Source organism: Protobothrops mucrosquamatus, unplaced genomic scaffold (genome assembly GCF_001527695.2).
Source record: "Protobothrops mucrosquamatus isolate PMUCROS unplaced genomic scaffold, P.Mucros_1.0 scaffold2647, whole genome shotgun sequence".
Lineage (NCBI taxonomy): Eukaryota > Metazoa > Chordata > Lepidosauria > Squamata > Viperidae > Protobothrops > Protobothrops mucrosquamatus.
The window spans coordinates 125,123-138,735 of NW_015388698.1; the positions used below are offsets into that span (position 1 = coordinate 125,123).

The 13,613-nt window shown below is 45.0% G+C and overlaps 1 protein-coding gene across 1 annotated transcript in view; it reads right to left on the minus strand.

The window, feature by feature from the left end:
- LOC107296108 (potassium/sodium hyperpolarization-activated cyclic nucleotide-gated channel 2-like) overlaps positions 1–13,080 on the minus strand; it is a 24,564-nt gene extending 11,484 nt beyond the window's left edge. The window contains exons 1-3 of the mRNA XM_015825454.1: positions 13,046–13,080; positions 9,683–10,106; positions 809–970 (exon numbers count right to left, since the gene is read on the minus strand). Of these exons, the coding sequence (XP_015680940.1) occupies positions 809–970; positions 9,683–10,106; positions 13,046–13,080 (621 nt within the window). The remainder of the gene's footprint in view (positions 1–808; positions 971–9,682; positions 10,107–13,045) is intronic.
- Positions 13,081–13,613: the final 533 nt, after the last annotated feature.

A 13,613-nucleotide genomic window follows, 5' to 3' on the forward strand; every position in this document is an offset into this window, starting at 1 on the left:
ACAAGAAGGGACTCAACACCGTCTATCTGAGGCACAGTGGTCTCCCTTGGACATAAATTCTCCCTTATAACGACCGCCACCCCCCCGCCCCTACCCCGGGCCCTCGGCTGATGGAATGCTTGGAAACCTGGTGGGCATAGATCAACAAGGGGAACTCCCCCTTCCATGCCCAACCAGGTCTCGGTGATACCCGCCAGGTTATTATGCATCGTTGAGTGCTGGGTGGGTGTGGCCAATTGGGTGGGCATGGCTGCGATGGTAACAGCAGACTGGGTGGGACTAAAAAGTTCAATCAATCAATTTCAACTTTGCAAGATCTTTTTTTTTCCCGCAAGAAGTTGAAATTGACTGATTGAACCTTTTTTTTTTTTTCCCCACGGTGGCAGAGGCCTAAAGCGAAAAGGTTTTATAAAACCCAGCTGAAGGTTTTAGGACTGAGGGGACGACCCAGGTGCCCACAGAGAGGGCTCTGAGTGCCGCCTCTGGCACCCGTGCCATAGGTTCGCCACCACTGGTCTAGTCTCTTCTTAAAAGTCTCCAGTGATGGAGCGCCCACGATTTCTGGTGGCAAGCCGTTCCACTGGTTGATTGTCCTCACTGTTAGGAAGTTTCTCCTTAATTCCAGGTTGCTTCTCTCTTTGGTCAGTTTCCACCCATTGTTTCTCATCCTTCCCTCTGGTTCTCTGACCCCCTCTGCCTTGTGGCAGCCCCTCAGATACTGGAACACAGCTATCATGTCTCCCCTGTTTCTGATAACAGTGGTCCTTGCAGTGATCGGGACCCCATCTCCTCTTTCCTTCTGACTCACCACCATGCCGTTGATGGAGACCCAGGAGTCAGTAGGGAAATCCTGCAGCATCGGAACGAGGAACTGGAGGCAGCCATCCCAGTGGCAGAGAAGCAGCATCATCGCGATGAGATTAATGATGCGCATCACAGCACTAGCCAGGTCATACGTCATGTGGAATATCTGCCGCGGGAAAAGAGAAACACGTCAAATTGCACAGAATTCCCGTTTTCGACAAAGTGAGACGCTGCAGACCAGGTTAAGTGCTCTTCAAGAGGCTGCTATTAGGAGTCAGAAAAACAAGGATTAAGTCAATATTAATCTATTACAATTAATCCTCGACTGGAATTCCAATCATGAGTTGTGACGGTCATTAAGCAAGTCACTATGAACCCATTATACCAGGGCTCTTCGAACTTGGCCCTTTTATGACTTGTGGACTTCAACTCCCAGAATTCCTCAGCCAAAGCACCAGAAGGCAGGACAAGAAGCCACGGATTGGAAACTAACCAAGGAGAGAAGCAACCTAGAATTAAGGAGAAATTTCCTGACACTGAGAACAATTCATCAGTGGAACGACTTGCCCCCAGAAGTTGTGGGGGCTCCATCACTGGAGGTTTTTAAGAAGAGACTGGACAACCACTTGTCTGAAATGGTACAGGGTCTCTTGCCTGAGCAGGGGGTTGGACTAGATGACCTCCAAGGTCCTTCCCAGCCAAGCCTTGCACTTCAAGATTTCATGGCTTTTGTTTGATACCACTAAGGGAAAGATTTGGGATTGGCTTGTGTTCAGATTTCTTTTTTCTTCATTTCCCAGTCTTGGTGAGAACCGGAACTGGATTTTTAATTGTTAGTTTTTATTTTAAAAAATTGTATAGGATGAAGCCAGTTCAAATTTAAAGACAAAAGAAAGTTAAAATAAAGAGAAGTTAATAAGAAATAAAAGAAAAAAAGGTAGAAAGGAATGGCTTTTGATTTCCTTTCCAACAATTATAAGCCCACTTATATTTTCTCCTCTCCATTTCTGGTGAATTTTCACCCAAATTTTAACTAGCCACAAGTGGCCAGGGCAAGTCACTTGTAAGATTAGCTAGATACTTGCTGCTAGAAAAATAATATTTGTATCAAAAATACATTATTTATTATCATATATTGCTTTTATATGTTATTTTATTATATATTTTATAAAAAATAATAATTCAAGGTAGGGAACATACCTAATATTTGTTCCTCCACCTATTTTTCCCACAACAACCCTGTGAGGTGGACTGAACTAAGAGAGACGAACTGGCCCAAAATCACCCAACCATCTTTCATGCCTGAGGCGGGACTAGAACTCATAGTCTCCTGGTGATTGGCCCAAAGTCACCCAACCTTTCATGCCTGAGGCGGGACTAGAACTCACAGTCTCCTGGTGATTGGCACAAAGTCACCCAACCATCTTTCATGTCTGAGGTGGGACTAGAATTCACTGTATCTTGGTGATTGGCCTAAAGTCACCCAACCATCTTTAGTGTCTGAGGCGGGACTAGAATTCACTGTATCTTGGTGATTGGCCCAAAGTCACCCAACCATCTTTCGTGCCTGAGGCAGGACTAGAACTCACAGTCTCCTGGTGATTGGCCCAAAGTCACCCAACCNGGGACTAGAATTCACTGTATCTTGGTGATTGGCCTAAAGTCACCCAACCATCTTTAGTGTCTGAGGCGGGACTAGAATTCACTGTATCTTGGTGATTGGCCCAAAGTCACCCAACCATCTTTCGTGCCTGAGGCGGGACTAGAACTCACTGGCTCCTGGTGATTGGCCCAAAGTCACCCAATCATCTTTCATGCCTGAGGCGGGACTAGAATTCACTGTCTCCTGGTGATTGGCCCAAAGTCACCCAACCATCTTTCATGTCTGAGGCGGGACTAGAACTCAGAGTTTCCTGGTGATTGGCCCAAAGTCACCCAACCATCTTTCATATCTGAGGCGGGACTAGAATTTACTGTATCTTGGTGATTGGCCCAAAGTCACCCAACCATCTTTCAGCCTGAGGTGGGACTAGAACTCACTGGCTCCTGGTGATTGGCCCAAAGTCACCCAATCATCTTTCATGTCTGAGGCGTGACTAGAACTCACTGGCTCCTGGTGATTGGCCCAAAGTCACTCGACCATCTTTCATGTCTGAGGCAGGACTAGAACTCAGAGTTTCCTGGTTTCTAGGGCCCTAACCACTTGACTAGACCAAACTGACTCGCAAGCTTTAAATCTCTTTTAAATCCAAAATAAACAGTATCATGATTTAACGAAATGTCCTTATTTATTCCTGCAACGGGGTAAGACAACGGGCACTTAAAAATGACTCGCCAGACTGATGCACAATGATAATGCATTTTGCATTCCTTCTGTGACCGTCTCATCCAGGACATGGAAAGACCTCTGCGCCACGCACAGAAGCCTCTTCCGGTGATTCCGATGAGCCACTTGTAAAATCTCATTAAAGTATTGTAAAATGTCCCTAAAGCAAAAACAACGAGATAATTTTATTTTGCTCGTTTTAAGTTGGAGGATATCAATAAGGAACCGCATTTCACGCTTCCAAGGCTGAGCTAACGCATCTTATTTTCAGCAACAACAACGGGGGAAAAAAATACGCTTCCATAATTTAGCGGCATAATATTGTAAGCTCTGGAACTAATTAAAAAACAAAACAAAACCCCAAAGTCGGAGAGTCGCAATCCATCTGCAGCTCGCTCGCCAATTCCCATCGGAAAAGAGCTTGTTTACCTCCCTATGCAGAAGCTGAAGCCAAATTTGAACTGGTCACCTCAGTGATATGGAAAAAAAAATAAATTTTCTCTTCCGCCTCCTTAAGCTGCCTGGAGAAATGCAGAGCACATCCGCACACACGGCACACTGCGGGCATCCGTCCGTGACTGGAGAATTTCAAAGCCAGGATCTCTTCAACTGGGTACAGGTAGTCCTCGACTTATTGAGGGCTGTTGAGCCCAACATTTTTGCTGCTAAGCGAGACAATTGTTACGTGAATTTGGTCCCATTTTGTGACCTTTCTTGCCACAATTGAAAAGTGAATCCCCTCAGTTGTTAAGTTAGCGACACGGTTGTTAAGTGACTTCTGGCTTCCCCGTTGACTTTGCTCGCCGGAAGGTCGCAAAAGGGGATCACGTGACCACAGGACGCCACAACCGTCGCAAGTACATGCCAGTTGCCAAGCATTTGAATTTTGATCACGTGACCGTGAGAACGCTCAGGTTATAAGTGTGAAAAACAATCACTAGTCACTTTTCTCGGTGCCGTTGTAACTTTGAACGGTCGCTAAATGAACTGCTATAAGTTGAGGACTACCTGTATGCGGTGGAGAAAAAGAGCATCGCGCTTCCAGGATCACTTCCTAGAGAAGAAACCGCCTGTACAGGCAGTCCTCAAGTTACAACCATTAGTTTAACAACCGTTCAAACTGAAAAAAGTGACTTACAACCGGTCCTCATACTTGCAACCATCCCAATGTCGCCATGATCACATGACCAAAATTCAGGTAGTGGCAACCAGTATGTATTTATGACGGTTGCAGAAACCCGGGGGAGGGGGGAAGGGTGTCACATGATCTCCATATGGGATATTCCCAGCCAGCTTCCAGCAAGCAAAGATAGTGGGGGAAGCTGGCAAAATAGTGAATTAGTCCAGGTGCAACTCACTTAATGACCACTTGACTTAGCAACAAGGGCTCCAGTCCCAAATGTGGTCATAAATCAAGGACTATCTGTAGAAAACTCAAGGGCCAGAAGGATTGGGTTTTTTTTTTTTTTTTAAAAGAGCCAATTCCCAGAAGCAAGATCTACGGCCAATTAAACTCTACTGCCGACAATTGAAAACTCTGCTAAAGGCTGGGAATAACCATTGAACGGTGCAATTTTACTATCTTTCCACCTAAGCAGTTAAATTCATGCCCGGTGACAAACGGAGAAAGCTCAGTTCTAACCTTCTGATTTATTGACTCCGTGGATGGAGGAAGGATATCAGTTCACAGTCCAAACGTCAACAATTGATCTCAAGCATATGATGCTAAAGTACAAAGGTCTCCAAAAAGAAAAATAGATAATGAAAATCAAGATTGCCTTCTCTTATTTTGCTTCCTATTTTCGATTTGCATTTTCATCCCCCCCCCTTTTTTTGAAACTGGGGGGGGGGGAAGGAAAATATTCCCTGCAGATTTACATCTGTCCTTGTATATTGACTCTAGAGACACATTAACTTCCTATAATTATAATTTATCACCTTTATAAGTCAGTTGCAAGCACAAAATTTTCTTTTGATTGAGTGGACCCTTCAGGGGCTTAAATGAGGAAGCAATTGGGCTATTTTGGCTGTGTAATTTTGGGTGCTTTATTACTCCTGACAGCCATTAGATTGTTCTATCTTTCCTGCAGTTGGCCATGGGATTCCCAGGCAACCCAGACCTTGCACAATGATACAAGTATACTTCGATTTACAACCGTTCATTAAGTGACTGAAATTAAAGCACTGACTTATGACCGTTTTCAACACTTAAGACCGATGCAGCATCCCCGTGGTCATATAATCAAAGTTTGGATGCTGGGCAACTGGCTCGTATTAATGACCCTGGCAGTGTCCCGGGGTCCTTTTGCAACTTTATGACAAACAAAGTCAATGGAATAACCAGATTCACTTCACAGCTGGTCCTTGACTTATGACTTAAGATTTTACAATGCCTTGGTAAGGCCACAATTGGAATACTGCATCCAGTTTTGGTCACCATGATGTTAAAAAAGATGTTGAGACTCTAGAAAAAGTGCAGAGAAGAGCAACAAAGATGATCAGGGGACTGGAGAAGAACGGTTGCTGGAATTGGATATGTCTAGTTTAACGAAGAGAAGGACGAGGGGGGACATGATAGCCGTGTTCCAATATCTCAGGGACTGCCACAAAGAAGAGGGAGTCAAGCTATTCTCCAAAGCGCCTGAAGGCAGGACAAGAAGCAACGGATGGAAACTAATCAAGGAGAGAAGCAACCTGGAACTAAGGAGAAACTTCCTGACAGTTAGAACAATTAACCAGTGGAACAACCTGCCTCCAGAAGCGGTGGATGCTCCAACACTGGAAGTTTTTAAGAAAAGACTGGACAGCCATTTGTCCGAAATGGTATAGGGTTTCCTGTCTGAGCAGGGGGTTGGACTAGATGACCTCCAAGGTCCCTTCCAACTTTTATTATTATTATTATTATTATTATTATTATTATTATTATTATTATTATTATTATTATTATTATTATTATTATTATTTTCATTTAATTACGATTTGAAATCACAACAGCATTGAAAAAAGTGACTTATGATCCTTTTTTACACTTAACGACCTTTGCTGCCTTCCCGTAGTCATATAATCAAAATTCAGACGCTTGACACCTGACTCATATTTATGACGGCTGCTGTGTCCCTGGGGTCGCGTGATCCCCTTTTGTGATCCTCTGACAAGCAAAGTCAATGGGGAAGCCGGACTCACTTAACAACTGAATTAGTAATTTAATAACTGCAGTGATTCGCTTAACCACGGTGGCAAGAAAGTTCGTACAATGGGACAAAACTCACTTAACAAATGTCTCACTTAGCAACAAAACTTTGGACTAAGTTGTGGCTGTAAGTTGAGCACTAGCTGTATTACTAACTAAACCCCTGCTTAGCAACTGTGGCAAGAAATGTCGTAAAATGGGGCCAAATTCACTTAACAACTGATGCTTGGCAACGGAAATTTTGGGCTCAATTGTGGCCATTAAACGAGGACTACCTGTATTGAGGATCACCTAACCAGGGGTAGGCAACCTTGGCTCTTTTATGACTCGTGGACTTCAACTCCCAGAATTCCTGAGCCAGAATGGCTCAGCTTGGAAACCTCTCCCTTTCCCCTCAGCATGGCTGGCTCAGGGATTCTGGTAGTTGAAGTCCACGAGTCATAAAAGAGCCAAGGTTGCCAGGAATTCTGGGAGTTGAAGTCCACGAGTCATAAAAGAGCCTAGGTTGCCAGGAATTCTGGGAGTTGAAGTCCACGAGTCATAAAAGAGCCAAGGTTGCCAGGAATTCTGGGAGTTGAAGTCCACGAGTCATAAAAGAGCCTAGGTTGCCAGGAATTCTGGGAGTTGAAGTCCACGAGTCATAAAAGAGCCTAGGTTGCCAGGAATTCTGGGAGTTGAAGTCCACGAGTCATAAAAGAGCCTAGGTTGCCTACCCCTGACCTAACCAGAAGTAGGCAAAACAGCTCAAGGGGACCAATGTTTGCAGATGCACCTAGCTGAGAAACTCAATCCCACCACTAGATGGCAGCAACGTTGAGACTTTGTGCCTCAATTGCCTTGGATGGTTTTGAAAAATACCTATTTTACCTCAGTCTTTTTCTGAGTAAGCGAACCTCCCTCCCAGCAGCTGTTTTGAACCCTGCTTATTAAAATTCCACAACTGTCCCAAGTTTGCCAATCCTTTAAATTCACACTACCTCCCAGGCTCTTAAAAGCAGCCTTTCCATCAGGATCAACGTCACAGTTGTTCGAAGCCGGAAGGAGCCTTGTGATGCCAATCAAGGAAGCACACACCATATATACTCAAGAGCAGGGGTCTTTCAAACTTGGCCCTTTTATGACTTGTGGACTTCAACTCCCGCCCAACAAATGCCTCCCGCCCAACAAATCTCACCCTGCTAGGGTTAAAACTGCCTGTTTCCTCTCCACTTTTCTTTCAATTTATCGATGTTGCAACTGTAAACTCAGCAGCCAGCAAGCTTTTTAATAATAATAATAATAAAGTTGGAAAGGGCCTTGGAGGTCATCTAGTCCAACCCCCTTGCTCAGGCAGGAAACCCTATACCATTTCAGACAAATGGCTGTCCAGTCTCTTCTTAAAAACTTCCAGTGTTGGAGCATTCACCGCTTCTGGAGGCAGGTTGTTCCACTGGTTAATTGTTCTCACTGTCAGGAAGTTTCTTCTTAATTCCAGGTTGCTTCTCTCCTTGGTTAGTTTCCATCCGTTGCTTCTTGTCCTTTTTCTGGGTAGTAATGCAGAGCGCAGAGCAAACTTGGTTGTTGTTTTTTTATACTAAGAGAAGTTCACTGAACCTTGCAGAAAAAGACCAATTTTTTGAAACTCTCGTTTCCTGGAAAATCTGGGTGATGACAGAACCAGTTCCCTGGGAGGTTTTCTGGCTTCTGCATAGAGCAGCCTCCGCAATTATTGCAACCTTTAAAAAAACCTGAGGAGTTTCAGGGAAAATGGTGCTGTCTACAGCTGTTGGTCTGTTTTTAATTTCCTAGATCAGGGGTAGGCAACCTTGGCTCTTTTATGACTCGTGGACTTCAACTCCCAGGATTCCTGAGCCAGCATGGCTCAGCTTGGAAACCTCTCCCTTTCCCCTCAGCATGGCTGACTCAGGAATTCTGGGAGTTGAAGTCCACCAGTCATAAAAAGGGCAAGTTTGAAGATCCCTGCTCTTAATCTTTGTCCTAGGATAGGGGTGGGCAACCTTGGCTCTTTTATGACGCGTGGACTTCAACTCCCAGAATTCCTGAGCCAGCATGGCTCAGCTTGGAAACCTTTCCCTGTCCCCTCAGCATGGCTGACTCAGGAATTCTGGGAGTTGAAGTCCACCAGTCATAAAAAGGGCAAGTTTGAAGATCCCTGCTCTTAATCTTTGTCCTAGGATAGGGGTGGGCAACCTTGGCTCTTTTATGACGCGTGGACTTCAACTCCCAGAATTCCTGAGCCAGCATGGCTCAGCTTGGAAACCTCTCCCTGTCCCCTCAGCATGGCTGGCTCAGGAATTCTGGGAGTTGAAGTCCACGAGTCATAAAAGAGCCAAGGTTGCCTACCCCTGTCCTAGGATGTATTTTTTTTTCTTCTACAATTAGTCCTCGGCTTGCAACAGTTCATTCAGTGACACTTCGAAGTTGCAACGGCACTGAAAAAAATGACTTTTGAGCATTTTTCACACTTGCAGTATATCCCCACGGTCACATGATTTACATTTGGATGCCTGACAACTGGCTTTATGACGGTCGCAGTCTCCCGGGGTCACGTGATCCCCTTTTGAGACCTTCTGACAAGCAAAGTCCATGGGGGAAAGCCAGATTCATTGAACAGCCGTGTTACTGATTTAACAACTGCAGTGATGCACTTAACAAATGTGCAAGAAAAGTTGTAAAAGGGGGCAAAACTCAGGAAATTTCTCACTTAACAAGGTAAATTCTGGGCTCATTTGTGATCTTAACTCAAGGACTACCTGTATTTTATTGGAGGCTGCCACTCGTGTGAAATGGGGGAGGGGCTATGCAAATTAAATAAAGAAATAGTAAAATCTGTGGAGAGTCAGGGGGATTGTGGGCCAAGGATGTGGGTTACCCAGTTGATAGGGATCAGTTGAGGCAAGACAGGACGTCTTTTCAGTCTTTGTAACAGGGGTCCTCAAACTTGGCCACTTTAAGACTTGTGGACTTCAACTCCCAGAATTCCCCAGCCCTGCCCTACTAAGTAACATCATCAGTGCTAGAAGGGAGTGGGATTTACAGAGAGGAGGGAGGAAGGAGGAGGAGAGGAAAAGGAGGACTGTGGGTTCCTTGGTGCTCTCTGAGATGGTGGTTTCCTTGCAGACGTTTCATTACCCAACTAGGTAACATCATCAGTGCAGTAATGAAACTTCTGCAAGAAAACCGCCAAGCTCAGAGAGCACCAAGGACTCCACAGCTACAAATATTCTCTTCTGTAAACAATGGGATGCTTCTCTCTTTTTAAAATGCCCCTGAACAGCAAAAGGAACATAGGTCCTTCTTTGAAGGATCTATGGAAATTTCATCCTTGGTGGATCTCCCACAGCTTCCAGCATGTCTCTTACCTCTTCCCACTGGTGAATGTAGCGGATAAGACGGGAGAGACGCAGCAGCCGCAGAAGACTCAAAATTTTGGTGAAGCGGACGATGCGCAAGGCCCGGGCAGTCTTGTAGACCTCAGAATCCATGCCCCTCTCCACAATGAGGAAGATATAATCCACAGGAATAGAGGAGACAAAGTCCACCACAAACCAGGTCTTCAGGTACTTCTTCTTGATCCGCTCAGGATCCAGAATGATCTCCGTATTGTCCTCAATGACGATGCCCGTCCGGAAGTTCATCACCAGGTCCATGAGGAAGAAGGTGTCCGACACCACGTTGAACACGATCCAGGGAGCTGTGGTCTCCTCTTTGAAGAAGGTGATGCCGACAGGAATGATGATCAGGTTGCCCACCATGAAAAGCAACATGGTGAAGTCCCAGTAGAACCTAGAATGAAAGGGAAAACGTGGGAATCAAGACGTGGGAGAACATCGGAACAAGCCCTGGGTCAAAGCTAGGTTATTGCTGTCTTTGCCCACCACAAATTTAAGACATTGAGAGGATGTATTCAGGTAGTATATTAAATTTAGTCTGCATTTACCTTAAGTTTGCTTTTTTTCAAGAGGATCTAGGGTTTACTGTGCAATCCAAGAATGATAGTTTATGTTTTGTGTTAGAACAGGGCTCTTCAAACTTGGCAACTTTAAGACTTGTGGACTTCAACTTCCAGAATTCCTTAGCCAGCTCTCAGGGCTGGCTGAGGAATTCTGGGACTTGAAGTCCATAAGTCTTAAAGTTGCCAAGAGCCCTGTGTTAGAACATAAAACATGGAATATAATCAGAGTTGGAAGGGACCTTAGAGATCTTCTAATCCAACCCTCTGCTCAAGCAGGAGACCCCATGCCATTTTGGACAAATGGCTGTCCAGTCTCTTGTTTAAAACCTCCAATGACGGACCACCCACAACGTCTGGAGGCAAGCAGTTCCACTATTTAATTGTTTTCACTGTCAGGAAATTCCTCCTACGTTCTAGGTTGCTTCTCTCCTTGATTTGTTTCCATCCAATGTACCTGCCTTCAGGTGCTTTGGAGAATAGGTTGACCCCCTCTTCTTTGTGGCAGCCTCTCAAATACTGGAATACTACTATTATATCACCCCTAGTTCTTCTTTTCATTAAACCTTTATCCACCACAGTGCTCAAAACCCCACTCCCTTCTACCAAGGTGGATAAAATTGGGCTAAATGATCATAAGTTGATGGAAATCAGGACAGATTCTTATATTTCTCTTGATTAGTAGAAGACCACCTGCTTTGCCCACAGAAAATCATGTTTGATCCCAGATGCTTCACTTTAGAGAGGAGGGGCAACTTAAAATCCCCAGAATTCAGTGGGAAAAATTGCTGGATTGCTGGCTGACTGGGCTGCATTCACACATGCTAAGCCCTCCCCCAAGCCTAACTCAGATTAAAACCATCAAGTTCCGCATGTCGTATGACCGCAGCCCGTTGGTTGGAAACTNAGCACCGCACAAGCCTGAGCGAGAGATGGCTGGAGCTGCAGGGCTGTCAGGGCTCAGCGGAAGCGCCAGGATCAGCGCCAGGCTCCAGCTGGAGCTCGGCACTGATCCTGGCGCTTCTGCTGAGCCCAGAAGAAGCGCCGATCAGCTGGAATGTTGCAGCATCTCCAGGGTCTTGTGATTTACATTCAGATGCTTGGCACCTGATTCATATTTATGACGGTCACAGTATCCCAGGGTCATGTGAAGTGACCAAAACCTGCTGCAACCACCCAGCAGACGGGGGGAATAAAAACCAAACACCCCCCCACCCCACCCCCACTGCCAATCCTCAACAGAAATGCTCACAACAATAAAAACCTCAGACAGGAGGAAGAGCATCGCCGGGTGGGCAGGCAGGTGTCTTGCTCGGCTGTGGCTTGGGGGGCACTTTTTTCAGTGCCATTGTAACTTGGAACAGTCACTAAGTGAACTGTTGCAAGTCGAGGACTACCTGTACTTTATCACTTTTTTCCTTTTTTTGGGTCAGGTTTTTGACACCTTGCTAGGCGACTGGTGGTACTTGGATATTGTCATATCCTACAAAGTGGTACAATGGATGAAAAGGTTGAAAAACCCTGCTATAGCATGCCAGACAAATGGCTGTCCAATCTCTTCTTAAAAATTACCAGTGATGGAGCAACCACAACCTCTGGAGGCAAGCCGTTCAATCTGGTCAAGTGTGTTAAAGTTTGTAGTTTATACTCTTCTTTCTTCTTCTTCTTCTTCAAGCACCTTGGTGCTCTCTGAGCTTGGTTGTCTTCTTGCAGATGTTTCATTACCCAACTAGGGAACACCATCAGTGCTAGAAGGGAGTGGGGTTTGCTCTCTGTTTATGTGCAAGTGACTTTCCTGTCATTGAGTGAGTCAGAGCAAGTCACTTGTATATAAACTGATCAAAGAAGGACCTATGTTCTTTTTGCTGTTCAGGGGTATTTAAAAAAAGAGAGAAGCATCCCATTATTTACAGAAGAGGATATTTGTAGCTGTGGAGTCCTTGGTGCTCTCTGAGCTTGGTGGTTTTTCTTGCAGAGGTTTCATTACTGCACTGATGATGTCACCTAGTTGGGTAGTGAAACGTCTGCAAGGAAACAAACAAGCTCAGAGAGCACCAAGGGCCCCACAGTCGTCCTCCTCCTCCTCCCTCCCTCTTCCTCCTCCCTGCAAACCCCACTCCCTTCTAGCACTGATGATGTTACCTAGTAGGGCAGGGGTCTTCAAACTTGGCCCTTTTATGACTTGTGGACTTCAACTCCCAGAATTCCTGAGCCAGTCCCAGAATTCCTGAGCCAGCCAAGCTGGCTCAGGAATTCTGGGAGTTAAAATCCACAAGTCATAAAAGGGCCAAGTTTGAAGACCCCTGTAGTAGGGTAATGAAACATCTGCAAGAAAACAAAGAGCACCAAGGTCTCCATCACCCCACAGTCCTCCTCCTCTTCCCTCCCTCTCTCCCTCCTCTTCCTCCTTCTTCCCTCCCCCCTGCAAACCCCACTCTCTTCTAGCACTGGTGATGTTACCGAGTAGGGTAATGAAACATCCGCAAGAAAATAACCAAGCTCAGAGAGCACCAAAGACCCCCCTGTTCAACCCCAAGCTACAGATATTCTCTTCTATTGGTATCTTTAAGGTTCTTAAAACCCAAATCTTTCCTTTTTTTATTAAATCCCAAGATAACAAGCATGCACGAGAACGCGAAGACTTGGGATACTCTATCTAGAAGTTCAGAGATATACATTATGGCTAAGCTTCTTATCAAAATGTTAAAATGCAGAAACTTACAATAAAATAAACCCAGGTATATCTGTCACGCCAGAGATGTCAGCAGCTCACCACACAGAAAAATCTTCAGGGGTCAAAACTATCATGGATGATTTTCACAGGAGGAATGCAAAAAAAAAACCCAAAAACCCTGAATCCCTTTTCACACACACAGACACACACAAACACACAAATCAGGAAGTATATTTTCAGAATCCTGTTCCACTTCTCCATCCTGCTGGAAGCCTGGGTGACCTTCTCCAGATGCCTGCAAGGTCAAAAGCAGATAGCCAAGGTTTTTGAGTTCTTTAGCGTCGCTCTACAATTTGTCAGCCAGATTTTAAAAAAAATAATAACAAGAGTTTCTCCTTTGTCCTCAATCCACCCCAAGAGGCGCAGAATACAAATATGGACGAATCAGAGGAAGCGAGAGAGATGATAATTTATTTATTCCCTGACTTTTCACAATTTTTTTGGCACCGCCCTCCCACTGCCATTATAATAAGACCGTCTTTTATTTCTGTAGGAAAGGAAAATTTATTTGCCCGCCAGTGTTTAATTTTTATTTTTTTTTGCGGCATCGGTTGCTTCTTTTTTTTTTTGCAACAAGCTGGCACCGCTACTGGTGTCAAAAGAAATA